General features: G+C 55.4%; 3 protein-coding genes across 3 annotated transcripts; 1 reads left to right on the top strand and 2 right to left on the bottom strand.

The window, feature by feature from the left end:
• Nucleotides 1-4,262: 4,262 nt before the first annotated feature.
• On the bottom strand, nt 4,263-9,284 carry KIF3B (kinesin family member 3B; the record flags this gene model as incomplete). Its single annotated transcript, XM_084271628.1, has 8 exons — nt 4,263-4,684; nt 4,958-5,136; nt 5,344-5,449; nt 6,037-6,150; nt 6,373-6,491; nt 6,587-6,709; nt 7,358-7,459; nt 7,902-9,284. 8 exons carry the CDS (start codon nt 9,282-9,284, stop codon nt 4,591-4,593), a joined length of 2,220 nt encoding a protein of 739 aa, XP_084127754.1. The 3' UTR covers nt 4,263-4,590.
• A 5,743-nt stretch (nt 9,285-15,027) lies between these two features.
• POFUT1 (protein O-fucosyltransferase 1) lies at nt 15,028-20,605 on the bottom strand (the record flags this gene model as incomplete). Its single annotated transcript, XM_084271635.1, has 7 exons — nt 15,028-16,788; nt 17,199-17,441; nt 18,336-18,528; nt 19,194-19,306; nt 19,845-20,027; nt 20,248-20,369; nt 20,452-20,605. 7 exons carry the CDS (start codon nt 20,603-20,605, stop codon nt 16,600-16,602), a joined length of 1,197 nt encoding a protein of 398 aa, XP_084127761.1. The 3' UTR covers nt 15,028-16,599.
• Nucleotides 20,606-24,915: 4,310 nt separating this feature from the next.
• On the top strand, nt 24,916-27,852 carry PLAGL2 (PLAG1 like zinc finger 2; the record flags this gene model as incomplete). Its single annotated transcript, XM_084271674.1, has 2 exons — nt 24,916-25,199; nt 26,634-27,852. Exons 1-2 carry the CDS (start codon nt 24,937-24,939, stop codon nt 27,850-27,852), a joined length of 1,482 nt encoding a protein of 493 aa, XP_084127800.1. The 5' UTR covers nt 24,916-24,936.
• Between the last annotated feature and the right edge of the window lie 117 nt (nt 27,853-27,969).

Raw genomic sequence — 27,969 nt, forward strand, 5'->3', positions numbered from 1 at the left:
CCTCCTCCCGCGCGGGGCGGCGGCGCGGCGGGCACGGACCGTTAGGCGGGCGGGCGGCGGGCGGGCGGCGGCGGCGGCGGGGAAAGGGGGGGGGGGGGCGGGGCGGGCGGGCGGCGGGCGCGTGGGGCGGGCGGGGCGCGAGGCGGGGGCGGCTCCGGGCGCTACGGGAGGCGGCGGCGGCGGCTCGGGCCCGACATAACAACGGGGTCAAAGGGCTGAGAGCGGAGGGGGAGGAGGCGGGGCCGGGCGACGGTGGCCGCGGTGGGACACGGTAGGACCCGCGCTCCGCGACCGGAGGGGCGGGGCCGGGAGCGGGAGGCGCGCGGCAGGCCTGGGCCCCGTTTGAAGGAAAACAAACCGCAAGGGCCGCCGGGAGTTGTAGTCCGCGCGGCCGCCTCCGCCAGGTCCCCGCCTTCTCCCGCGGACTACAAGTCCCGGCGGGCTCCGCCCGCGCCCCGCGGCACGCCGGGACTGGCCGCTGCCTTCGCCTCATGGCTGCGGGGCTCCTTCGTCCGGGTTGCGGCCCCGGAGGCGGAGCTGCCTGGGCCGGGAGGCCGTGGTGGGGCCGGGCCTGGCAGATCGGGGCGCGGGGGTCGTGGCCGCTCCCCGGCTGCTGCGAGTGAGCGAGAGGAGGGGGGACGCCGGCCCGCGCGGCGGCCTCTCGGCTGTTGGCGCCCCGGGTCGAGCCGGCCGGGGCTGGCACACCGCTGAACGCCCTCGTGGGTTCCCTCTAGCGAGGAGCACCGGGGACTGCAGGCCCCGCGGGCTTGGCCCGCAGCGGGCGGGGACCCCGCCAGGCCGCGGGCGGGACAGGCGCGGTGCCCGGCGCTGCGGGTCCCGTTTTACCGCTTGGGAATAACGCGGCCTGGCCGGAGACCTCGTGTTGTTGAAGAAAAATAAGGGGGCTCGGGCAGCATTTCGTCCCTGAGCCCTGCGGTTACCTCCAAACCAAGAAGGAAGCCCAGGCGCGGTTGGGTAGATGCAGTAAATGTTATTGACTCGGATACACGTTGTATTTTAGGAGCACTTTACATTCCTAGATAAAAGAGATGATACAAATAAATACAAGCTGTAAAACTATGGACAGAACTATTGACAGGTTCTTTGTCTACAGATCACCCAAGAGAAGGTGGAGATGGCTGCATCTCCGAGGAGCTGTGAGTTCTCATCTGGGCAGCTGTGCTCGTGGGGAGAGCTTCAGGTGCTCCCTTTCAAAAAGAAAAGGGGCTGAAGAAGGTAGTAAGTGCCCAGACCACAGAGAGTTACCCCCCCACACTGCACAGTGCAGTGAAGGCAGGACCAGTGTTCCCATTTCAGTTCCATCTCCACGTCTGATTATGGCTTTTGCAGGTTATCCCTCCCAAACTGTGTTTTACCACAGCAGAAACAGAGCCGAGGGAGGAGCACTGGCTCAGTGAAAGCCTGGTGCCCACTACCTGTCACAGGTGGGAATGAGGAGAGACAGGTCCAGGGTTCCAGGTGTCTTGCTGACACCCAGCCAACGCTCTCCCTTCAGTGGAGGCAGACTTACCACACCTAAAAGGAAATACTGAAGACAAGCCTGATCTGTGTAATGCCCCAGCACAGCCCTGGGTGCTGTGCCAGGGGGATGTGTTTTAGCAGACCCAAGCAGCATGCAAGCAGTTTAAAAGAGGCTCTAGACCTATGTTATGGGGTTTTAAAAGTGCTTTAATTCCTATGCTCTAGTGGCACATGGGGCTTGCTCCCAGGACCAGGGGCTGACACCTGCTCCAGGTCACTGTTAAATAACAGATCCCATTATACAGATCAGAGCAAAGATGAGAAGGATGTTCAACATCCCTGTGGAGACCGTGCACATTGTCCAAGGGCCTCTCCCAGGAGCTGGCTGGGTTTCCTGTCCCTGGCTGTCAACCTGCAGGAAGCCCAGATGGTTCAGGTAACACCCACCGAGGGGCAAACTGGGTGGGAACGTTTCTTAAAAACTTCAACCCAGAGCTCAATATGTTTTGTACAGCTTAAGACAACGTATCTCATCTTAATATCAGTGCCACTGAGTACCTGGGCCAGGGTCAGTCCATAGAAATGAGACTCTAAAAGCTTCTGTAACAATCTGACCTTGTCCATGAGTACACTAACACAGCTCCACCCACAGCTCCATTCCAAATACAATGACTAAATATGCAGTTTTATTCTCTTTTTCCCCCCACCCTACTGAAGTTCTTTCACCTTGCTAATGAATTTCTACAGAATTAAAAGCAGAGCCTTTCTGACATATTAACCAGCTAGCTTATCAACACTATAACAACAAGAGTTTGGGTTTGCACTGCGATTGCCAGGGCACCAGTCCTGCCATCAGGGGAGTGTCCAGCATGGGAGTTTAACAGAGAATTCCCTATGGAGCAGTAGCAACTGAGGGATAGTGTGCACATGTGCAGGCATGGCTGTGTCTGTGTGCACCATCCACATAAAACATACGTGTCCAGGGGTATGTACAGATACTTGGTTATATATTTTGTTGCTATTTCAGGTTTTAGACGCCCCCCATCAATTTTTTGAGCACTTACACCATACAATCATGTTTAAAAACGTCCAAGGAGGGAAGGTTACGTGGTAGAGAGAAAAAGGGAGAGGAGGGAAGAGGAGGTGACATTACATTATGCAACAAGGACCAGTTAAAAGGCTCTCTGTACACACACAGTGCTTCATAAAAAGGAAGATTATGCCAAGTTTCCAAGTTCAGGGTGAAAAATTTGTTAGATGCCTGCTGTCTCAGCTGTAAGCAAACTCCTCTCTCTCCATCAAAGCTAATACATATAGACAGGTATGTGTATATATATGTATCAATCCTGTGGCCCAGGAAAGTGCTCCATGGATCTAAAAGCAGCCAAGTTTGAGTGAAACCAGGCTCACCAAGGCAGCCTGTCTGCAAGAGGCAGAGGGGAGTGAGCTGTGCTGAGTGTTCAGCTCCTTCTGCTCCTGAGGGTCAGACAGAATGGAGTTCTCCAGCCTGGCTGAGGTGGCTCACTGGTATTTAAGGAGCACACAAGGCAGAAATCACCCATCAGAGCATTTCTAAAGCCAGGCAAGTCCTCATGCACTCACACATGTCAGTCTGGAGGGAGTCACCAGTGAGGGAGAGGAAACCGGTAAAGACATTCACAGGAGGCCAGCCAACAGCAGCCAGAAAAAGTAACACCCCAAGTCTCCACATCCAGTGAACTAAAACTTAACGAACGAGCTGTGAGACACCAGACAGGGACACCTTACTCAGTCCTTGGCGTGGCAGTTCCACCTCCCTCCAGCCTGCCACACGAGCCTGCAGCACTCCAGGAGCCTGCTTAAGTCATAGGGCAGCTTTGCAGAGACCATCAAAAGCAGGAGTTCTTCCTCCCTTGTTTCCAAAGTAAATCCCCTGGAATGAACACCAGATTCCACTGCCCAGGCTTCAGCCCCTCGTGGTCCCAGCGGGCTCTGCATGGGCTGGGAGGTGCACAGGAGAGATTCTGACGTGGCTCAGGTGAGGCACAAAAGGTCCCAAATACTGAACCTCCTGAGGGACCAAGGGAAGGGGCCACACTTGCAAGAAGAGCGTGCTCAGAGGCAGCTCCATGGTACAGCACTCTGCCCTCTGCCCAGCTTACAGGGGAGAGCAGAGCCAGCCCTGCCAGCCAGCCAGCTCTGAGCCACAGCCACGCTGCTGTGAGCCCAGGGAGACGTGAGAAAACGGCCCTGAGCCACCCCACAGTTCAGAGACCTCAGCTGGAGCCTGGTCTGGAATGCCAGGGGGGGAAAGATGAGGGCAAGAGAGAGGGAGAAAGCTGCAGGGCTGGCACTGGTGTGCAGGTGTGTTCTCTGACAAGGTGGTTCCTGTTGGTAGGGGTGAGGTCTTCAGGAGGTCAGTTTAGAGGGGCTCTTGCTTATGCCTGCAAGCAAGGAAAGGACTTCAGTTTCTACTGCTTCCTTTCTAGAGGGGGCAAAGTTGATTCCAAGACCCTCCTCTTAAGGGAGGCACAGCTACCTGGTGGTGAGTACATGCTGACCACTGCCACCCTGCCTACTCAGACCCACTTCTGAACCCCCAACGATGATACCAGTCTTGTCCAGCAGGAAGAAGAACAACTATGCACCCAGTCAGGTCTGAACAGATCCTCTGCTTTTCAGCCTCATTAGCTTCTCACTGTGGAGCTCTGGAGCGGTGGTTCTGCTGAGATGACTTTGAATTCTGTCTTCTTATTGCCCAACAGCAAAAAAAAAATATAAACCAAACAAAAAAAGCCCAGTGCAGCAAAAGGGCCAGTGCAGAAGGAGAGACAGCGACGCTGTGAGGTGATTCCCATGCTTCCCATTGCTTCTAACACACTGTAAGGTACCTCATGCATTTCTCATTCCCTAACTACAGTCTGTTTCCCACAGAGGCCAAACGCGGGATTGCAAGCACGGCTCTTCCTGTGGCTCAGAGCACCTGGACTGGCACAAGTCAAACAGCAAAGAGGCCATCTCCAGGGGAAAGGGGCTGGAGTCTGGCTGGGAGTTCTCTCTGCAGGTTTTAATCTGTCTCTGCTCTCAGAAGGCAAAGGCTGTTCGTGCCCTGGAGAGGAACTGCTGGTCTTACTTTGGAACCAGCCCTCGGGACTGTGGGTAGAGCTGAGAGCTATGGGTGCCTGCTGAGGAGGAGCCCCCTGATTTCCTTCCAGTTTTAGGCCTGAAGAAGTAAAAAATGAAAAGATAAACAAAAAGCCCCAGCAATGTCACCTGTTACTCATCCACATTAATCTTCCAAAAGCTGATTTTTTTAAAAACTGGATTTATTCTCTGATCAGTCTCACCTTTCTCTTCCATCCTGTGCTCCTTTCTCTCTCTGTCTCTGCTTTACAGCCAAGCTCACCTTAACTTCACTGACAGGACGTGTTGACAGACAGCAGCTGTACTCATGCTTCTACTGTTGGCTACCCTGCTCTCCCAACCTCCAACTCACCTGGGTTTTGACTTCTTGTTTGAAGTGCTCTCAAAGGTTGAAGCGTCCACCTGTATCTCATCTTCATCCTGCAGAGCTGCTTCTAGAGCTGCCTGAACTTTGGGATCAATGGCTGGGCCCTCATAGTCCCTCGTGGTTCTGCTGGGCATGTCCAGCTCCAGTAACACAATATTCTCTGCCTGTGACAGTAAAAGAAGAAGTTCCACAGGTTTTCATGGCAATTGCTTCTTTCCCCTCCAGAAGCTTGTTCTGAAATACTTTGTAAACACTTGATGAATGTATGCAGGGCACTGTAAAAAATTACATCCCATGGAAAAACTCTGAAGTTCACATTCCCCTGAGTGGGAGGGTGAAGACAGGGAGGTGGGAACCAGGTCTGGGCTTACCCTGTACCGAGCCTCTGGCCGAATCAGCATGGAGGTCCTGGCGTGTTGGCTCAGAGGCCTTTTGTATCCTACAGCAGACACTGGTCTCTTCATCATCTGCTGGTTACTAGAGAAAAACACTCAGTCCATTACACACCAAAACCAACCACTCCTCCTGGAGTTTATGAGCTAACCCATCCACACATGCTTCACCAGGGCAGAAACCACCTAGGCTGCACTTGTGGGAACAGCTCCCTACAGCCAGACACAGGGAGACAAGAGAGTTGTCCTGGGTCACCTGCTCCCTGCACAAAGGGGAGGATTCCTACATAGTTTTACTACACAGAGCTGTGGAGACATTTCTGTGCAGAGAGGCAGGATCCAGCCACAGCTCTCATCATCATTATTTTTGAGAGCTTTTCTATCTAAAACAGGGAAGAAATATAGGAGTTGACTGCTCTTTTACAGCAGGTAATGCACTATTCCCTGGATTTTACATATAACTGTTGGGCTCATCTAGAAGAAAAACCTTAATCTTCCCAGAACTCTCCTAAATCTACATTCCTATTTTCTTCAGCCTACTAAGGGGAGTATTTTTTTAATCTTACTGTGCAGCAAGAAGCTACAAACACTGGAGGGTCGGTTTAAATCCCTAGATCAACCCTTCTGTCACCTCTAATTCCAACCCCAAAACCAAACTGGAAGTACACTCACTCCAGACGGGTGATGGGATGCAGTTTCCACTGGTCCTCCTCTTCATCAAAGAACGATCTGTTCATGATCTTATTTTTTTCTTCCAAGGGAATGAAGTTTTCAATAATCAGGTGCCTACATGCAAAGGGAAATACACAAGAAATGTAGCTAGCAGGTGGCTTTCTCCACAGCTCCTGTCCCACTGACTTAATACAGCCCTGGAAAATGAGGCACGTTGTAGCTTTCTCATGTTAAAATCTTGCCCCAAAAGCACGTGCAACACAGTCCCTCCCTTCCCCAACCGAAGGAACCCTCTCTGCCACAGTTCATGGCAGGCAATGGAATGATGTGGCTTACTTTAGCTTCAGTTCCCTGGTGAGTTCATTCTGTGTCTGTTCCAGTTCCTGGCGCTCCTTGATGTGCTCCTCTTGCAGATCGTGGATCTCTGCCTTCACAGCCTGCAGCTTGGAAAACAACTGGAACCACCGACAAGAGCCAGAGTCACGACCTGCCAGGGATCTTTCCACACACAACTCCCAACCTACTAGATAGGGCATCGTTTTCTTTTTACCTTTTTGAGTTTTTTGGTCTTTATATCCACCTCTTGCTGGAGGGAACTGTAGGTCTCCTTCAGCTCCAGTGTTTCCTCATCCCGACTTTCCATCTGCTGTTGGATCTCCCGCTCCCGACGTTTCTGCAGAACAGGATCCACAGTGTTAAAGACCAGAATTCCACTGGCACCTCCAGGCTGACCTGCACCAAACCAACTCTCCATGTGTTTTTATTCCCCTGGGTTCCAGGGCTTTTCCTTTATCTTCTAGTTCCTCACCCAGAAGCATTAACTCTTCTTTATCTTTACACTGCTCCTGCCATCAGATCGTGTGGCTACATGCCCCCAAGCTTCAAGGAAAGGACTCAAATGTCATGTTTAGATTCTTTTTCAGCAATTCATACCAGTTGTTGCACTTCAAGAATCACCAACAGAAAATAAAATCAACTTTTGGTACATAGTAAAGAGCCCTCCTGTGAGCTAATGGCTGAACTGTCACTCTCCACGGTCTTACAACTGGTTTTTCACTTACAGACAGCTCCAGTCACAATAGAATATAAAACTTTAATGTGTAAAGCTGGAAGAAAACTATTCTGAACCTTCTTTATGTATGTTATACAATGCCAAACAGGGGACAAGCCCATCCTCCTTCTTTTGTGATTAATGATTGCTATGAAATCTATTTCAGGGTTAACTACAGGCAAATGTTCCTATTGTTTCTCCTGACACAATGTTTTGTGGAGCTCTGCAGCTGGGCTCTCCATGCAAAGTCACAAACCTTCTTCCTTGTACCTGTTCTGCGATTTCCTGTCGTTTCTGCTCCAGGATTTTCTGCTGCTCGTTGGTGTGATCCACGATATTTTTCCCCCCCACCAGCAGCTTGCTTTCCATTGCCTGAAAGGAAAAAAACAAGGTCCTGAGTTTCTCTCATTGCAGCCTTCCAGTCCCTGAAGGGAGCAGAGAACAGGAGGGGAATCAGCTTGTTAAAGGGCAGAGACTGGCAGGACAAGGGGGATGGAGTGAAGCTGAAGGAAGGAAGGGTTAAAGTGGATATTAGGGGGAAGTTCTTTGCAGAGAGAGTGGTGAGGGGCTGGAAGGGGCTGCCCAGAGAGGGGGTGGGTGCCCCATCCCTGGGGGTGTTCAAGGCCAGGTTGGCTGGGGCCCTGGGCAACCTTGTGTAGCTCCAGGGCTGGAGGTTGGTGTCCCTGCCTGTGGCAGGGGGTTGGAGCTCTGTGACCCTTGGGGTCCCTCCCAGCCCAGCCCAGTCTGGGATCCTATGATTCTCTCAGTGACCACAGCCTGTGCTTTCAGCAAGTGTGGCAAGCAAGCACTCTACCTTGATTTTAGCACTCAGCATTTCTGTCGCCTCCTTCTCTCGCCTCAGGTCCTCCATTTTCTTCTCTTTCTCCTTCAGCAGTCTCATCTTCTCTTCCGCTACCAAGCTGTGATCCTCCACTATAGCTTTCTTCTCGATCTCCAGCTTTTCTTGTTGCTCCCTCCAATAGTCATCTTTGTCATCTCCCTCATCCTCACCCTCCTCGGTGTCCTCCTCCTCTTCCCCACCATCCCTCCTCCTTTCCCTCCTCTTTCTTTTGCCAATGGACCGTTTCTCCAGCTGTGCCTTGAGCCGAGCGATCTCCTCCTGGAACTCCCGTAGCAGAGCATCCTTAGGATCCTCATTCACTCGTGGCTTGTTCTTGATGTTCTTGGCACGATTGGCGTATCTCAGGGTGGTCAGAGTTTCCTCCACGTTGTAAGAGGCAGGGCCTATATTGGCCACCATCACAGTTTTGGCATTGCCACCCAGCGAGTCCTGGAGTAACCTGGTCAGCTTCGAGTCCCGGTACGGAATGTGTGTGCTCTTGCCGTCTACCAGGGCAGAGATAACGTTGCCCAGAGCCGACAGGGAGAGGTTGATTTTGGTCGCTTCCTTCAGCCTCTCCCCCTGCGCCCCGGTCTTGGCTTGCCGCTCGCTGCCGGCGAGGTCGACCAGGTTGAGCTTGCCCACGCGGATGTGGTTCTCCCCGTCCAGCCCCAGCTCGCTGCACTCGATGGTGATCACGAAGATGGCGTGGGAGCGGGAGCTGTGCTCGTTCATGTTGGTGGCACCCACAGAGCGGTTCTGGTTCCCCACGTTCATGACATGCTCGATCTCTTTGACGCTTTTTGTCACAAAGGAGGACAAGTCCTTCACGTACACGCCGGTGTCCGGCCTCTCCTTCAGCTCCAGGCGCTTGGACTGGTCCTTTGACAACAAGTCTCTGATTTCCTCTTGGTATATTTCCAGGTAAGATGCTCTAACTAGGTACTGCTGGTTTTGAGATCGGGAGATGTGGGTGAAGATGTGATCGAAGGAATTGGGGATGACCCCTCTTTTCTCGGGGTCCCCACGCACCCCTTCCATGGTGTAGGTTTTCCCCGTCCCAGTCTGCCCGTACGCAAAAATTGTCCCGTTGAACCCCTGCAGAACAGAGTCCACCAGAGGTCTGAAGGTCTCATCGTAGAGCTCAACCTGTTTGGAATTCCAGTCATACACAGCATCGAAGGTGAACGTCTTGGGCAGCTCGTGAGCCGTTCCCCGCGGGTTCTTCACCGAGACCTGCCCCAGCTTGACGTCCACGTTAACCACTCTCTCATACGAGGCCGTCTTCTCCTTGCTGTTCATCGGCCGGCATCGCACCACCACCCGAACAGACTCGGAGCTCTTCAGCTTAGACATGGCAGCAGCTCTGTGGCTGGTGTGGCCTGATGGCTGGATGATTCCGTGCCAGAAACCTAAAGCAGAGCCAGAGGAGGAACATGTGATGGCAGCTTTCTGCAGGCGGCGATTTTTCACCACGCCAAAGATCCGACTCCTCTATCCGAGCAGCATTTTGCAGGCATGAAGTTGTGAGGGATTCTGAAGGAAAGGAGAAAAGTACAGTGTGAAAACCTGAAGAAAGCCTGAGCTGAGCTGGTGGTATTTCCCCAGAGCCTGTCCATCAATCAGTATCCTTTATGCAAGTGCTACAGCAAAGAATCCGCATCAAACCACATCCTTACAGCTGGTAGAGAGCCTTTTCCTGACCTTTAAAAATAATCAGAATGCATTGCAGACTATTTATACAAATAATATGATACTTTGCCATTGATTCCCTTCACAGTCAGCCTGGTTTAAATCTCTCACTCTGAAAACCAGTACAGACTTGCCCTCTCCACATCGCTCAGGCTCTTGAGAGGGAATCAGCCAGGTGCTTTGAGGAAAGTCCTTCACCTCCCTACCATGACTCAAGAGAAGCTCTGAATTATAAATACAGTATCTCCTGAGGTGCCTCTTCTCACACCTCCCATGTGCTGACAAAACCTTCTCCAGTGTCTGAGACCTTTCTATTCCAGCATCCCCCCACGTGATGCGCTGTGTCATCAGAACCACCCTGCCCTGAAAGTTTTAAACCCCCTATGCCTGGGGTTTATTTTAAATGACAGCAATCCCTGGAATGCTGCCCAGATGCTTCTCCCCTCCTGTGCAGTACATGTTTAAGGTCCCTTTCAGGAAGCCTGCTTATGGAATAATACATCTTTAATTGGGCAGCAGCCACTGCAAGGATTCAAGATCAAGTCACTACAGAGTTTGTCTGTTTCCAGACACCACATCCCCTGAATATTCCTCATTTCCACACGTGGGAACACTGATGTTACTTTTCCTTTCTGTCAAGAAGCAACTGAAAATAATTGTCAAGTAAGATTTTTACCCAATCTTGCAATCTACAAAGGAAAGGCAGCAGCCAAACATAGCCCAGCCTTCCAACCTGTGCAGGTACAGCAGAACAAACCAGTAAGGAGAGTGAACTGCCCCAGTGAGCTGGGCTCTGGAATCAGTGGGCAATCAAGAGGAATTATTTCACAGAAGTCACAGGTTCACAAGGTTGGAAAAGACCTTTAAGATCATCAAGTCCAACCATTCCCATCCTAAGCTAAACCAGAGCCCTGAGCACCTCATCTACCCTTGTTTTAAACACCCCCAGGGAAGGTGCCTCAGCCCCTCCCTGGGCAGCCTGTGCCACAGCCCCACAGCTTTCAGTAAAGAACTTTTTTCTAACGTCCAATCTAAACCTGCCCTGGGGCAGCTTGAGCCCATTGCCCCTTGTCCCATCCCCTGTCCCCTGGCTGAAGAGACCATCGCCCACCTCTCTGCACCCTCCTGGCAGGGCAGGGGAGGTGGGGAGAAGGGCTCCCCTCAGCCTCCTCTTCTCCAGGCTCAACACCCCCAGCTCCCTCAGCTGCTCCTCAGAGGATTTGCCCTCCAGCCCCTTCCCCAGCCTGGTTGCCCTTCTCTGGACTCACTCCAGGACCTCAATGTCCTTCTGGTGCTGAGGATCCCAGAACTGGACCCAGCACTCGAGGTGCAGCCTCCCCAGTGCCCAGCCCAGGGGCAAAATCCCCTCCCCAGCCCCACTGGCCACACTGTGTCTGACACAAGCCAGGATGCCCTTGCCCTTCCTGGCCCCTGGGCACGCTGCTGGCTCGTGTTCAGCCTGCAATTTCCACCACCTCCCTGCAGCCAGGTGAGGGTGTGTGCTGCCACCCCCGCTGAGAGCACCCCTGTAGCCCTGTAAACTCAGGCTCTTCACACCCCAACCTCCAAAGTCACCCCTGGTCCTGTGCTCGCCCCAGAGGGACAGCAAGGCAAAGCGTGGCTGCTGCCCCAACACTGGACAGCCTCTCTTGGCGTGCTCACAGCCCTGGGACTCTGGGTCTTTCTGTCCTGCTTCCCAACAGCCCCAGCAGGGTTGATCTGGTATTTGTGGGGTTCTTTGCACGAGTATCACAGCACACAAACCAGAGAGCAGCACGCCCTGCTCACACTCAGCAGGCAGCAGAAGGGAAAGCTCTAAACTTGGAGTAATCTACATCATGCCTCATCTAATGCTCAAGCAACCAGAGGACACCAGGGTGTGAAGTGGACACCTGCCAGGATTTGCCCTCCTCAGGCTTCTGAGGGTGAGTTTAAGCTCCTTTCACATCACTTCTCATAAAAATTTCATGAAGCACTCACTGCTCTGAGCCCTGCCTCCTCCTCCTGTAATGCAACTGCCCTGGTGAAAGGATCCTGCACACTAACCTTGGCATCCTCCTCAGGATCACCCATCAGCTTTTGTGGGGATACCAAAGACAATCCTACTCGCTGTGGGTATTTCAGTCACAACAGTTCACAGGGGTCTGTGCCATCATTTTTCCTTCTGGCAATATATTCCTATCAGGATTTCCCCCAGAAGCCAGCTCTGCCCAAGCAAGAGGCGCTGTCACATCCCTGAGTTGCTGGCACAAGGAGCTGCCATGTAGAACAGAACACAGAGGCTGTGTTAGTGCTGCAGCGACAGCCTCCCAGGGAAGGTCTAACTGGCCCAGCTTGTGGAGTGCTGGGTCATTTCTAATGAGCTTTTTAAAACAATCTATTTCAGGAAGAGCTCTGAGATCCTTCTGCCAACTGGAACTAAGTGTAAAACTCTGGAAGCCCCAGGTAGCACTGGCACAGGTTCAGTCTGGACTCCTCAGGACAGCCTTGCTCTTCCACTACCAGCTGGCTCTGCAGAAGCACACAGACACTGTCTAATTTATTCCACACTTGGTAATTGCATGTCTCAGGAGAGCTGCTCCAACAGGGCGACAGAGAATCTCAGGAGCAGAGCTAGAGGACTGAGAAAGGAAACATCACATCTCTACCCCAGTGTCCAGACTGTCTGTCTGCACTACAAAGAGCAACGCAAGAACCACAAACAAACATGTTTAGGGATTGTTTGGAAACCCCAGTATGGCCTTTGGAAGCTGCTTGGCTTTGTGAGGAGAGTCCTTGCTCCTTGCTATTCCCAGGAAAGCACACAGTAACTACCAGGAGGAAGATGAGGAACGTGCAGCTCTACAACCTGCACAGTGAATTCAAACCACTACAGGAACCCTGGACTGATACTGAATAAAAACATTTCCCTCCTAAACAAGAACTCCAAATAAAGGTGACTTTACAGCCTGGCCCACAAGGAACATGTATTCTGGAATACCAACAGAGGACTATGGAGATGGGAACAAGTCTGCAGAAGCATTAAATGCAACTATCCTTCTACTCACTAAGAATCAACAAGCGATGGAATTAAGTTGATTTTCCCAGAAACCATCTTTCCCCAGAGCACACATTGCCATCCCTAGGCTCACCTGGAAGTCAGCAGTGAAATACCCAGCACGTCCCCTCTGCGGCAGCGTCGGCAGAGGCACAAACTGAACCAAAATTCCACTGCACATCTGCTGTTCCTCTGGGTATAGCCCATCAAGGGGAGCTGGGTAACCTCTCAACACCTTTCCCCATTTCAAATGCAAGCCTCTTTTTATAGTCACTGCTCCATTCTTTTATCCCTGATTTGGGCTATTTTCACCTCCAATTCTTTCAGCTGCTCCTGTGAAGTGTACTGGGAGTGTAACACATCGGGCTTCTTCCCAGACTCACTCAAGAGTGTAACTGAAACAGAAATCCAATTAGCTGGCAGTGTTTGTACTCCCCAGAAGCTCCAGAGCAACACTTGAGTTGCCCTGTGCAGCCAGACAGGGGTGGCCAGGGGAGCTGGGAAGGGGAATGGGATGGGCATGCTGCCCTGCCACCCGCTCTGCCACGGGGAGGGGGCTTCACTCATTAAATCAGTTCAGCCTAAAGTGACTTGAGTCTGTAAGGACCAAGGTGCAGCTGAGACAAATGCATCTCAGGAACATGCTGCAGGTGACCCGGAGGTGGGCAGAAATCCCAGCAGGTTTGTTTCTCTTACTCAACACAAGGTTTTGCCTGGAAAAACAAAAGGAGCAACTCCACAACCTGCACACAAGCTGAGGCAGCCACTTCTCCTCAGAGGGGTCCAGGAGCCAGGACTGGAGAGCTCAGCCAGCCGTGCCCTCTGTGCTCTGACTCACACATCGCTTCTCCCACCCGCCTCTGGCAGGCTGAAGCCCTGAGGCCTCTCCGCTTCCTGGCTGAAGTTTCAAGATTTCAGGAAGATTTCCTGGTGTGCTGCTTAAGGCCTGTCCCTCTGCACGTCCTCAGCCACCGCTTTAAACCCCCCACTGCTTTCTTGTGCTTGAAATCTCTCAAACACTGGTGGGTTCGTTGTGTCCTGTGTTAATTGCTTGTGTCCTTTACTCCTCCACAAGCCAACCGCCCCTCCGGCCGCTGCTCTCCTCTGACAGCACAGACAGCACAGGACATCCACCCCCGCGCTGGAGCCGGGCTGGCGAGTGCCGCCCTGCCGCGGCGTGCCTTCTGCTGCCAGGGCACCGCCACCAGCACAGCACCCCTCGGGCGTCCCCCCGCCCCGGGGAGGCAGCAGGCACCGGGCGCCTGCTCCAGCTGGGACCCTGAGCTCGCTTCTGGCTACGGATCCGCCCGAGCGTCACCTGCGGCCCCCGCAGCCGCCACACCAGGTGCCTCAGGGAAGGGGCTGCGGGGCTCCCTGGGCCCCCGGCTCGACGGACGGGGACAACGGGCCGTGCCTGACGGGGGGACACCGGCCCGAACGGGGCCACCCGCCCGCGGGCTGGGCGCGGGCAGCCTGGCGGCGGGCAGGGCTCGCCGCCTCCCTCGCTCGCTGCCCCGGCGGCGGCTGCCCCGCGCTGTCACACCCGGGCGGAGCGGCGGGGACCGACGCACCGACTCCCGGGTGAGCGCCCCGGGCGCTCCTCGGAGCGGGTCCCGCCGCACACGCGGGGCGGTGGGGCGGGGACAGCGGGGCCCCCGCACACGCGGGCCGGGCCGGGCCGGATCGGGCCGGGCCGGGCGGACTCACCTGCGCCGTCACCATGGAGCCGAGCGGCCGCCTCCTTCCGCGGCGCCGGAAGCAGCGCGGGGGGCCCCGCCCCCAGCTCTGACGCACTTCCTTAGCAACGCGCGCGCCCACCCCCAAGCCGGCACTTCCCTAACGACCGGCCCGGCCGTGCCGCCCCCCCCCCGCCAACGGAGCCCGGATGGAGCCGGGACAAAGGGGCCGCCGCCCCCCGCCCCGCGGGGCCTTATGGCAGCGCCGGGCACAGCCCGGGCGCGCCCCAGAACCCCCAACGTCGCATTTTGTGCCCAGATGCGCCGGCTGCTGAGCGGGGACGGCAGCCAGGGAGGGAGGGAGGGGGCCAGGGAGGGAGGGAGGGAGGGGGCCAGGGAGGGAGGGAGGGGACCAGGGAAGGAAGGAGGGAAAGGGCCAGGAAAGGAAGGAGGGAAGGGGCCAGGAAAGGAAGGAGGGAAGGGGCCAGGAAAGGAAGGAGGGAAGGGGCCAGGAAAGGAAGGAGGGAAGGGGCCAGGAAAGGAAGGAGGGAAGGGGCCAGGAAAGGAAGGAGGGAAGGGGCCAGGAAAGGAAGGAGGGAAGGGGCCAGGAAAGGAGGGAGGGAAGGGGCCAGGAAAGGAAGGAGGGAAGGGGCCAGGAAAGGAGGGAGGGAGCCCAGTGCAAGCCAAGTGAATACAAAATCAGGTTTTTATTATTACAAAAATACCGTTTACAAACAAAACCACACCCCCACCACCCTTTCTCTTAACACACGGTCTGCCCAGCACCGGGGGAAAGGCCGCCCTTGCTCTGTAGGAGGCAAGGCAGCCCTGGGAGCAGCGCCCAGGCTCACCCAGTGAGGTACTGTGGAGGTGTCCAGCCACCCAGCTCCACTGGGATGCAGCCCGAGGCCCTAAACCCACCCAGTTCCATGAACCTGTGGAAGCCAGCACTGAGGAATGGAGATGAGTCTCTGCCATCCCTCCCCTCAACCTTCAAACTCCTCCAGAGCTCAGAAACGTTTCCAAGGAGGAGAAACACCCACCATCAAACTCAGACGCACTAGAGGCAGCCAGAGCTGGAACCACAGCTCCAGGGAAGGGGCAGGTTCCAAACAGGAAAAACCGAGATCTGGACTTGGTATTTGGACACAAAGTGACAGGAGTAGCAGGAGACACCAGTCACCTTGCAACGCCCCACTGGGATTATCCGTGTTCCCAGCACTGAGCTGCACTGGGCCAAAGGGAGGTCTTTGGGCTGACATGTCACCATCAGCTGACACTTCCCACAGTTATCCCCAAAGGGATCTCCCCTCACAGATGGGAGTTCTGTTCTCAGAGGGGTCATTTTATAAAGTACAAAAGCAGAAACCTTTAACACAGACCCAGGTACGACATAAACCCCACTACAGCTACTTTAGAAGACTTCACCTAAAACCATTTCATTCCTACCACAGGCCTCCACCTGACATCAACAGCTACAAAGCTACAAGCCCCAAGTCTCCAGCTCTTCACTGGCTACAGAAGATCTCCTGCCCACATCCCCACAAAGGCCTTCTCCCCAGTTCCACACAGGAATGGGACAAACAGGCAGCAGTCACACTCAAACAGGCTCCCCTGTGCTTCTCTAGCACCAGTGAGGAGATTCGGGTGCCCCACAGCTCCACTGTGAAGCAGATGTGAAATCTCTTTGGAAACTGAGGCACTGAAATGGAATGAGTCCAGTAAGGCAACAGCAGCACTCGATACAACCCAGGGCTCATTTCCAGCCCTGAGCTTTATCCCACACCCCTTTCCAGGGAATGTGATATTCTTCACAATGCTTTGGACCTGAAAAGAACTCCTCCTGGTCAGGTCAGACAAGGAGCTTCACAACATCTCCAGGTAAAATTTACAATTTAACAGGGGGATTAAAATAATAGGGAGGAGGAAATCTGAGCAGCTGCCTCATCAGGATGGCTGGCAAACTCCACATACTGAGAATGGGGAGCTATGCAAGCTACACCTTAAAAACTAGATATAGTTTATCATTTCCTATAAATTCCATGATTAAAAATGTCTTTTCTGCCTGACCTCACACTGGGAGAAAAGGAGAAGTCAGACAGAACAGGCCAGAAGGGACTGTGAGGAATATCACAGGGCTGAAGCCGGTCTGCAGCAGCCTGGCAGCGTGCTCTGCAGGCAGGAGAGCACTGTTAGCACCAAGTGGTCCCTCAGCAAGGTACCCAGCTCAGAGCACTGAGAACTACAGAGCCTGTTCCTCCCCTGGTCAGAATTCATCCCGTAACCTGGGCGGATGGTCCATGCCAAAAAACGAGGAGGGTCTCCCATGCACGTCCCGCTCTCTCTTCACGAAGGCGGTGAAGGAGGAGACACAGTTCCCAATGAAGTGATCAGACTGGCCAAGGATGTACAGATCAATCTGAGGCACTTCTGGCTGCAGGCTTACAACCTTGACCTGCAGGGAAACAAGGGAAGCAAATTCAGTCAGTCACCTGTGCCCGCCATCCAAAAGCCTTGGCAGAACACTGGAAATGGGTACACAGAGCATAAAGCAAGCAGACCCTGCCTGGAGTTGCTCTGTAACTCATATATGAATAGCTAAGTGTCAAAAGAGTTTTGAAACTCGCTGAGGTTTATTCAATGGAAGGGTTTTTCAAGGAGAAATTTACTACTGTGCAGGATAATGCTCATCAACCTCTAGGAAAAGAGGAGTTTTATGGTATAATTTTTATTGCCATGAGCAAAATTTACTTTGAGATGCCAGTATTTGTCTGTGAATAACACACTGCCTGCTGCCCATGGCCAGAATCCAAGGCAGGTGCTTATTAAAGCACCCCTGCCAGAAGGGGGTTCTGGAAGCCTTACCTTTCCTTGGAAGAGCTGCTGTATTTCTGTTGTGTAGGGCTCAGAATCAGTAGCCACATAAACAGACTGAGCTTCTGTCTTCTCCACCCAGAGCCTGAGAGCACGCTGGATCTCCTTGAGGTCTGGCAGGCACATGTCCATGGTGAGAGGGGTGGCGGCGCCCCGGTCGTAGCCCACGCACTGCGGCGAGGCCATGAAGTGCGGCCCGGCTGTCCCGTCCTTCAACATGTTGCAGGCGTTCCTCTGTTGGGAGAGGGGAGCTACATCAGGTCTGAAGGGCAAATGAGAGAGAACATGACCACAGCCCCCACCAGCAGCCTTGCAACCTGTGTGGAAGAGGAATACCCTGAGCTACGGAACACCAGGAGGGTTCGGGCTGCCTCCACGGAACAGCCTTCGGAGAAGGACCCGGGGGTGCTGGGTGGCTGCAGGCTGACCATGAGCCAGCAGCGTGCCCAGGGGCCAGGAAGGGCAAGGGCAGCCTGGCTTGTGTCAGACACAGTGTGGCCAGTAGGGCTGGGGAGGGGATTGTGCCCCTGGGCTGGGCACTGGGGAGGCTGAACCTCGAGTGCTGGGTCCAGTTCTGGGCTCCTCAGCATCAGAAGGACATTGGGGTCCTGGAGCGAGTGCAGAGACGGGCAACCAGGCTGGGGAAGGGGCTGGAGGGCAAATCCTCTGAGGAGCAGCTGAGGGAGCTGGGGGTGTTGAGCCTGGGCAAGAGGAGGCTGAGGGGAGACCTTCTCCCCACCTCCCCTGCCCTGCCAGGAGGGTGCAGAGAGGTGGGCGATGGTCTCTGCAGCCAGGGGACAGGAGCTGGGCCAAGGGGCAATGGGCTCAAGCTGCCCCAGGGCAGGGTCAGAGCAGATGGGAGGAAAAAGTTCTTCTCTGAAAGAGTTGTGGGGCTGTGGCACAGGCTGCCCAGGGAGGGGCTGAGTCCCCAGCCCTGGATGTGCTTAAAAAAGGGGTAGATGAGGTGCTCAGGGCTCTGCTTTAGCTTAGGATGGGAATGGTTGGACTTGATGATCTTAAAGGTCTTTTCCAGCCCTGTGACTCTTTGAACTGCAGCTCCTCCCCAAGCAGCTTTTCCCACCAGTTAACCACCAGTGTCCAGCCACCAGCCTCACACAGGAACCATACCCAGTCCGAGCCGATCCTCAGGTGAATCCCCACGTAGGGCCTGAGCAGCAGGGAGTGAATATAACCTTCCCCCTTCTTCACCATGGCATCAGACCACACCATGTACTTCTGCAGAGGTCGGTGCTCCTCCAAGACTGGAAACTGGGCTGGAGCTCCAGGTAGGGCCAGGACAGGGTGCTCAGAGGGTGAAAACCTGTGGAGAAAACCCACCAGCAGACTGAGACGTGACCTCACCTCACATGCAGCACCCTGCACAGAGACTATGGCACAGGACTTGAGTGAAGGATGGAACAGAAGTATCAACACCCCAAACTCACAGTACTTATTGCTCCAAATTTACCCAGGACAAACCCTAACTGTTCAGCCAACAAACAGAACAATGAAGCAAAACTCAGACACTGTGTTTGATCTCAGCCCCAGGAAGAAAGGGATTAACATCACTGGACAGATGAATGAATCTCACAGGCACAGCAACGAGGGGTTATGCTTGTACCCCAGGCTAGAGCACCCACACTGACTGATATGGCTAAACTGGCTCTGAAAACAACCAGCAAACTACAGTTTATAATTAGCAACCAAGAAGCAAATTCTTTCTGAAGAATAACTGCATATGCAAACAATCCAACCTGTGACTAAGTATTACTGGCTCAGAAATCAAATCAGCCTGAGCTCACACCCAGCGCTGCCCACAGGATGGGTGTGTTCAGTGGCTATTTAATGGGAAAAGCAGGAAGAATTTGAATGATGTTGCTAACTAACCACTTCCACCTCTTCCCCCAGAATTCAAAGGCTTTACACAGCAGCCCAGCTGTTTCCATGAGTTACTGGCATGCCAGCACTCTTCCATCTTCTGGCTACCTTTGGATCCAATGGTCCTTGTATGCAGAGCTGAAGGAAATTCCCTTGAAGAGCTCAGACTTATCAAAATTCACCTGGAACTGATCCCAGAAGGGACCAAATGGGTTTCCATCCTGCAAAGGAGAGACAAGAGTTTGTTCTGTGGGCAGCAGAGCCCAAAAGGCAGGGTTAGCAAGACCCTGGGGTGCAGAGCTTAAGGGGTTTGTTGTCAGAGGACAGCAGGCTGAGTACAACAGCCCATCACACACCAGCTCCTCAGGAAGGTGTGGAACACATTAAAGACAGTTAACTGGGAGCTACACAAAGGCTGTCTTAAAAGAACAGCAACACCACAGCTCCCAAACTTGTATTCAAGAGGTTACTTTAAAACCAGGTGGGCAACTGCACCACAGGGGCAGATCTCCTGACAGCCACCATGGAGCCTGAAGTGACAAACCCCACTCACTCCAACCACCTGCCCGAACACCAGGCATTCACTGACAAGGAAGAGCAGGACGGTGCAGCACACCACGCTGAGAGGGGGTGGCGAATTCGGGGTGCACAGCTCCTGTGCTTGCAAATCAACAGGGACCTGAGCCAGGCAGGACCTCTGGCACAGGAGCAGCTCACACCGTGCCAGGGGCTGGGGCAGGGGCTGGGGCAGGGCCTCACCTTCATGGGGCAGGAGCTCCTGTCGGCGCTCCTCTGCGCCGCCGCCTCGAAGCAGTAAGCCACTCGCCGCCCGGGGGGCCAGTGCGCGGGCGCCAGCTTCTCCATGAAGTCCTCCAGGCTGATGACGCGGTGGTAGCGCAGCAGCGGCTCCAGCTTGAAGAGCCGGGCGTAGGGAACGTGCAGCTGGGGAGGGAGCACAGGGACCCTCGGCTCGCTCACGGCGGCACACGGGGCGCGACGCCGCCCCCCAACCCCCCACCCCCCACCCCAGCCCCGCGGGGAGAGGCCGCGGCCCTGCCCCCCCCCCCAACCCCCCACCCCAGCCCCGCGGGGAGAGGCCGCGGCCCTGCCCCCCCCCCCCATCCCCCATCCCCCGCTCCCCTCCCGGCCCCGCGGGGCTCACGTTGGTGTAGGGCGGGCGGTGGTGCCGGTACTCGATCCAGGGCGGCACGGCCAGGGTGCGGTTGAGGGTGCGGGCGAAGGCCAGGGCGCCCAGGAAGTGCTCGGCCTGGTTCCCGAAGCGGCCTGCGAGGGGGGCGAGAGCGGGGCTCAGCCGGCAGCCGCGCCGGGGCCGCGCCGGGGCAGCTCGGCGGCGGGGAAGCCTCACCCATGCAGGGACAGTACAGCAGGTAACCGGCCGCGTCCCAGGCGGGCGCGGCGCCGGCCGCCGCCGTCACCGAGGCGAGGAGGAGGAGGAGGAGGACAAGGCCCGGCGGCACCGCCATGGCGGCTCGGCGGAGGGCTGCGGGAGGCCGTCCCATCCCGACATGCCCCGGGGCCCTGCGGAACGGCCTCTCTAGCAGGAAGCGGCCACCATCGAGGCGGAAGCGGGGCAGCGACGTCACTCCCACAATGCCCCGCACAATGGGGCCGCCGGGGCCTGGGCCGGAGCCGCGCCTGGCGGGGCCCGGGGGAACGGGGTGAGTTGGGGGTGGGGAGGGAGGGAGGGGGACGGCGAGGGCGGGGGGCGGCGTCACGGCGGCCCCCTCCCCTCGGTGGCGGGGTCCCCTCAGGGGAGGGGGGGGCCGTGGGAGGAGGAGGAGGAGGAGGAGGAGGTGGGGGGGGGGGGCGTAGGCCGGGCCCGCCTCTCCCTCTCCCTCCCCCTCCCCCTCCCCTCAGGCAGCACCATGGTAACGGGGGTGGGGGGGGGCGGCACGTGCGCTCCCCGCGGCACCGGTGCGGCGGCAGCCACGGGCCCTTCTCGGGGAGGCGGGGGGGGGGGGGGGACACACAGGCCCCGTTCCCTCCCGGGGCGAGCGGCGGAGCCGGGCGGGGGGGAAGCAGCTCGGGGCTCCGCCGCTCGCAGCCCGGGGGCAGCCAGCGCGGCCGCCGCGCAGCTGAGCGGGTGAGACAGCGGGGGTTTTGGTAGCATCAGTAAGTCATCCCGGGGCCATGCTGGCGTTTGGGACTTCCCCGGTGGGGCAGGAAAGGGGTTCGGGGCTTTTAAAGTCCCGTCTGCTGTCTGCTCCCTGCCCCGACAGGTGGGAAACTCACCCTGTGGGGATGGCGGGGGGCGGGGGGGGGTTGTGTGCTGTGGGAGGGGAGCAGCCGCTTTTCCTGGGGTTTTAAAGGTGGATGCAAACTTGGCACAGAGGGGGGTTCTTCCAAAATCCATCAGTTGTCAAGTGGGGGAAACTGATACTGAGGCTTGAGCAGCACAACTAGAAAAACGAGCCTGTTTGGATGTAGAAAACAAGTTACCAGAAAGAACTGAAGTTACTGGCTGCTAGAAAATCATGGGGTTCCTGGGGGAAACTGGGGAGTCACAGTGATGTGGTTGGGGGTTGGACCCGATGCTCTCTCGAGGTCCCTTCCAACCCCTGTGATTCTGTGTAGGGGGTGGTGTTTGTGACTGTAGGAAGACTCAGAAATGGCCAGTGCAGGATGTGTGGGGAGGTAGGAGTGTGGTTTTCACACCCAGAGGTACTCACAAGGCATCTAGGTCAGGTATCCATGGTTTTGCCCCGTATGATTAAAAACCCCAGTTATACTGGGGAACAGGAGAGGATGCAGAACAGTCCCCAGAGCAGCCTGAGGTCTGGTGCAGCCCCTGGCTGGCTCGGCTGGCACACTGTGAGGGGAGGGGGGGATTGTGTTACCCTCTGGAGGGGGCTTTGCAAGCCCTGCTCCGAGGGGCGGCCCTGCCGGGGGTCGGGGTGTTGTGGTCCCTGGTGGGGGTGTGGGACAGTCACCCAGCACAGGAGCATCCCGGTGCCGCGGCTGTGCCGGCGCTGGGCTGGCGGGGTCCCGGTGCCAGCTGGCTGGGGGCTCCTCACCCGCCGGGGAGTCTGGCTTCTGCTTCCTGCCGCCGTCCGCTGGGCAGGCTGGAGCTTTGGCAGCCTCAGATGGCTCAGGGAGCCTGAGCAGGGCCCGGGGGAGGAAACACGGGGCTGGGAATTGCTCTGCAGCAAGGTGAGCTCCTTCAGGCACGCTGCTGCAGCCGGGCCAGCGCAGCTGAGGGGCCGCAGGAGGCCCCAGGCCAACTCCTCTGTCCCAGCAGGAGTGAAGAGGTGGCAGTGCTGCAGCAGGTCCTTAGCAGAGGCATTTCAGGGCTCAGAAAGTAGAAGCCAACACTAGCCAAAACCAAATCAGACACAGGAGATGTGTGTGACCAGCACCCCAGGCAGCCTGCCAGGCGCTGCCTCCCGCTGCTGCTGCCTGCCCGCTCCAGCCAGAGCAGCACAGCTTTGTGGTGTCTGGTCAGAGGACTCATCCAGGCTCCTTCTTCTTTTCTCCTGGTTATGTTTAACCTGGGCAGTTCACAGATTTGCCTCCCAGCTTAGGTCACAGGGTTTTCCCACGCAGCTGGGCACCAGTACAACACCTTCTGAGAGCACTGGGTGTTCCAGCACAGGTACCAACACCACGGTGCACAAGATACTCTCTGACCAAGTGTAGGTGAAGTGGTTCCACAGAGCAGTGACTGTTTCTCTCCGGTGGCTGCAGAGTTATAGTCAACAGGGAATACATTGGAAATGTTCTTTGAGGAAAGGTTAATAAAACTGATGGAGTTCTTAAAAATGTGAATGTATTTTGAGCGTGCAGAGGGGTTTCTAGCCAAGCATGAGCTGTGGTGCTGACTTCCCACTGACACTATGCTGAGACTCTCATCTTGGTTTTTCTTCCTCGTTCTGCAGCTGTCAGAGTGTCCTAGGACATGCATTTAGACTTAGAAACAGACCCAAACAGGTAGAGCCCTTTTTCTCACCAGAGCCACACAGTTTTAAAGGAGAGTGGGTTCAGTTTTACAGTGATCAGCCCCAGAGATTGCCGTGCCTTAACTCACTTGTCTCTGGGTTCCTGCTCTGAAGGTGATGGGTAGTTAATGCACCTCTCTCTCTGTTAGACAGCCACGTTCCAAGTCTGTCTCCTTTCAGGTAGCTGGGAAACCAGCACGGATGGCTGAGCCTGTTCAGAGGGGAAGAAGCAACTACCTGGCAGAAGTGGCAGAGGCTCCCGGGACGCACGCACAGCCCTGAGGCAGGAGGTGGGTAACTCCTCCAGCACAGGTCCCACACAGGGCTGAAGTCTGCACCACCTCAGACACCTACAAAGGGAGAGTGCTCTGGACCCCCTGTCCCCTGAGGGTCTCCTGTCCCCTGATGGGGAGGAGCAGCTGTCACACCCCCCTGGCTTGTGCCAAAGTGGCACCTCAGCAGTTCTTGTCTGTTCTGCTCGGAGTGGATTCAACCACACAAACCTGAATTCTGCTCCTAATGAACACTCCCAAACCTCACAGAGACGTGTTTTCTTGGAGTTGTCCCCTTTCCTGGTGTGTTCCAGGCAGAGGGTGCCACTCTTGGTCCTGTGAGTGATGCTGTAGTTACAGTTATTGTTATTTCACCTATTCATAACGTTCACAGGGCACTTTCTTAATGGGGGTTGGTTAGTTCCCTCCTAGTTGCACATCCTGCCCACAACTGGCACTTGTGTTGATGTGCAGGCAGGAAGTTCCTCCCTCTGAAGCAATCCTGGAGTAAGAAAGAGCTTGAGGGTTTGATGCTATTTTAAGAAGAGTTTCTCAGGCAGCTAAATTCTGTGAAAGACACCTCTGGGGTTTTTATTTCAGCTAACCGTTTACCAGCCTGGGGGTGGTGGAACCCTGCAAGAACACGGTGCAAGACAAACACCACTCAAGAACATCCTGCTAAGAGAGATTAATGCAGATTCTCATCAACGTGAAAGCCAGCAGAGGATAAGAGGAGGTTTATTGTGTAGAACAGGAAACAGTTTGAGCTTCCACTATCAGTGGATGAGCATGTAAAGGGAATAAAAAGAATTAAATTGCTCATTAACTGCAGCAGACTTCCCAATCCAGAGGGACAAAATCCACCCTGCTGTAGAAAAGTGAAAATACACTGACTGATCATACCCTGAAGAGAAGCAGCATCTGTTGCCTTCTTGAAAAAGGTGTGATGCTACTGCTTACAGCCAGTGTTCTCCCCCAGCTGTGTGGTGCTTCAGGTGGGTTTGCTAGGAAACAGTCTGAACAGTGCAGCAGGTTGGGAGCAGAATGGATGACAAAGGAAAAAAACAACAAACTAAACCCAAAAGAGAACTTCAGTTTCTCTAAGAAGCTCTAGAAGGGAATTCCATGTAAGCAGAGATCAGGAGCAAGTGAGAAGAGACTGTGGAAAACAACCTAAAAAGGGATAAGAAGTGATTCACAAAACTCATGGGGAGAGTTATTTAGAGCTACAGAGAGACACCCACCTACAGTGTTTCAGAAGACAAGGCATATAACAGGTAACACTGGCTCTTAGGACCTGAAAAAGCGTTATTTGGAAGAAGTTGAACATCATTTCATCCAGCTAAGAGGGGTTAAGGGTGGACAGGAGACATGTGGAGCTATGAGTCTCCCCTGCCTGGACACAGTTGCAGTGCTTGCTGAATGCTCACCTGTGTTTGTGTGCTTAGGTGTGAGCTGCAGTGTCTTAACACCAACCCTTGTGTGCTTTCAGATGGAGATGGTTTGCTGTTGAAGCAGTTTGGTCACAGAGGGTCCCAAGGCAGCTGCACCAGGACACCACCACGGCGAGATGCCCAGAGGCCGGAGTTCTGCTTGACATGGCCACGTTCCACTAGCTCTGCCATGACGGCATTCTTCCCCAGTGTTCCCAACTGGATTCAAGATGCAAAGCAGGAGGAGGAAGAGTCAGACTGGAAATTAGTCCCCAGACCAAGAGGCGAAGAGACCGAAAGTCAGGGAAAATGCCACTGTGAAATATCAGAGACCTCCTTCAGCAGTGTGGACAAGCTGAGAACTCACGCGCTTCCTCACCCTGAGCAGAGGCCATACAACTGCCCTCAGCTGCACTGTGGCAAAGCCTTTGCTTCTAAGTACAAGCTGTATAGGTAGGTAACTGCTGAGTGCCTCAGCCAAGCAGTGCTCCCCTGCCAGAAAGGAGGGGAAACCCCCTCCATCGTGTTTTTGTGCTTGAATTTCTGAGAAGGTGGTGGAGGGGAAATGCCCTTGTCACCTTGCAGAGCCGTTGAGTCCCAGACATTACCATACTTGGCATCTCTTTAAGCACCTTCCCTAGAACCTCAGATAATAATTTATCCTGAGCTCAAGCTGTTTTCTGTTTTACTAAGGAGGAAATTGAAGCAGAAAAACCCCCAGAGTGAAAAGCAAGGATAGCATTTGTGGGTTACATGCCCTACCTCTAACCCCAGGAATATTTCCATGGCAGCTGTTGCTCTGGCCTGAAGTAGAGTCCCCATTTATGTACAGAAATACAGCAAAAATGATCTGATCACTAGGAACTTGAAATTAGATGAGCCACCCTGTTACTGTAAGATACCAGGGTGGTGTCAGTCTGCAGAGGCTGTCACCAGACGTTGCCACAGCCTGATCCCTTCTGACGCAACGAAGCCGTCTCACCAGCAGACAGGCATGTCTTGTCACACACTGTCACGTCCCCCTTTGACAGCCTCAGCAGAGAGAACAGGATCCTGGGGGCATCAGGAGGAGTGTGGCCAGCAGGTCACAGGAGGGGATCCTCCCCCTCTGCTCTGCCCTGGCCAGGCCCCACCTGGAGTGTTGTGTCCAGTTCTGGGCTCCCTGGGATCAAACAGACAGGGATCTCCTGGAGAGAGTCCAGAGGAGGGACAGAGATGCTGAAGGGCCTGGAGCATCTCCCCTGTGAGGAAAGGCTGAGGGAGCTGGGGCTGTTCAGCCTGGGGAGAAGAAGACTCAGGGGGGACCTTATTAATGTTTATCAATATCTGAAGGATGGGATGCAGGGGGAAATGGGCAGCCCCTTGTCAGTGTCTGTGGGGACAGGACAAGGGGCAATGGCTGCAAGTTAGAGCAGAGGAAGAACTTTTCCCCAGGGAGGGTGAGGGAGCCCTGGAACAGGCTGCCCAGGGGGTGTGGAGTCTCCATCTCTGGAGAGATTCCAGCCCCGTCTGGACGCCGCCCTGTGCAATATGAGCTGGGGAGCTGCTTTGGCAGGGGGTTGGACCCCATGAGCTCTGGGGGTCCCTTCCCACCCCTGTGATTCTATGAACAGGAGCTGAGTAGCCAACTGGATTTGACCTGTGTGGAGGTGCTGCATTCCAGGGCAGTGCTGAGGCAGCTTCTGTAGCTGCTGCTTGAAACACTGGCTGTGCCTGGGAAGCCCCCTCTGCTCAGGCTCTCAGGGCAGCACCCTGGGGTGCTGCTAAAACCCCACCTGGGTTTTTCGGTGCGTGAAGTGTAGGACACGAGGAGAGCTCTGGAGAAGTAGCGTTTGTTCTCCCAGGGGCTGGATGCTGCTCTAAACCTGCCTGCTTTTCTCCCAAAAGGCACATGGCCACGCACTCTGCTCAGAAGCCTCACCAGTGCATGTACTGCGAGAAGATGTTCCACCGCAAGGACCACCTGCGCAACCACCTGCAGACCCACGACCCCAACAAGGAGGCCCTGCACTGCCCCGAGTGCGGCAAGAACTACAACACCAAGCTGGGCTTCCGGCGGCACCTGGCCATGCACGCGGCCGCCAGCGGCGACCTCAGCTGCAAGGTGTGTCTCCAGACCTTCGAGAGCACCCAGGTCCTGCTGGAGCACCTCAAGGCGCACTCCAGGCGCGCGTCCGGCGGGGCGAAGGAGAAGAAGCACCCCTGCGACCACTGCGACAGGCGCTTCTACACCCGCAAGGACGTGCGGAGGCACTTGGTGGTGCACACGGGGCGGAAGGACTTCCTGTGCCAGTACTGTGCCCAGAGGTTTGGGCGCAAAGACCACCTCACCCGGCACGTGAAGAAAAGCCACTCCCAGGAACTGCTGAAGATTAAGACAGAGCCGGTTGACATGCTGGGGCTCCTGAGCTGCAGCTCGTCTGTGGCTGTGAAAGAGGAGCTGAGCCCCGTCCTGTGCGTGGCATCCAGAGACGTGATAGGTGGTAAGAGCTTCCCTGGCGTGTTGCCTGTGGGCATGTACAGCACGCATCTCCAAACCATGCCAAGCTCAGGGATGCCCCATTCTTTGGTTCCCAATTCTCTTCCAATGGGAATGAGCTACCCTCTGGAGTCTTCTCCCATCTCCTCCCCACCGCAACCTCCTCCAAAGTATCAGCTTGGATCTACCTCATATTTGCCTGAGAAACTACCCAAAGTAGAGGTGGACAGCTTTTTGTCAGACTTCCCTGGCAGCCTGTCTCTCTCATCTGGTGAGCCTCAGTCCTCCTCGCCTCAGCCACCTCCCCTGGATGAGGCTTTGCTTTCCAAGAGCCCTGCTAACCTCTCAGAGGCTCTCTGTGCTGCTAACATGGACTTCTCTCATCTTCTTGGCTTCCTCCCCTTAAATCTTCCTCCTTGCAACCCACCCGTGTCGTCGGGGGGACTGGTCATGGGCTACTCACAGGGGGAGACGCAGCCACTGCTTACCACTTTGCAACACCAACCTCAAGAGTCTCCTGGAGCCGGGGCCTCGCTGAACTTTGGGCCCCTTCATTCACTGCCCCCCGTCTTCACCTCCAGCTTGAGCACAACCACACTGCCACGTTTCCACCAGGCGTTCCAGTAAGCTGCAGCAGCCCTGGAGAGCAGCCCTGGAGAGCAGCCCCGGCGGTCGCCCTTCTGTGGAGAGCCTTAAAAACGCACAACTCTTCCTTCCCTCTGGGGGTGAAAGCTTTGCAAAGCT

The sequence above is a fragment of the Gallinula chloropus genome, assembly GCF_964237585.1.
Source record: "Gallinula chloropus genome assembly, chromosome: 16".
Taxonomy (NCBI): Eukaryota; Metazoa; Chordata; class Aves; order Gruiformes; family Rallidae; genus Gallinula; species Gallinula chloropus.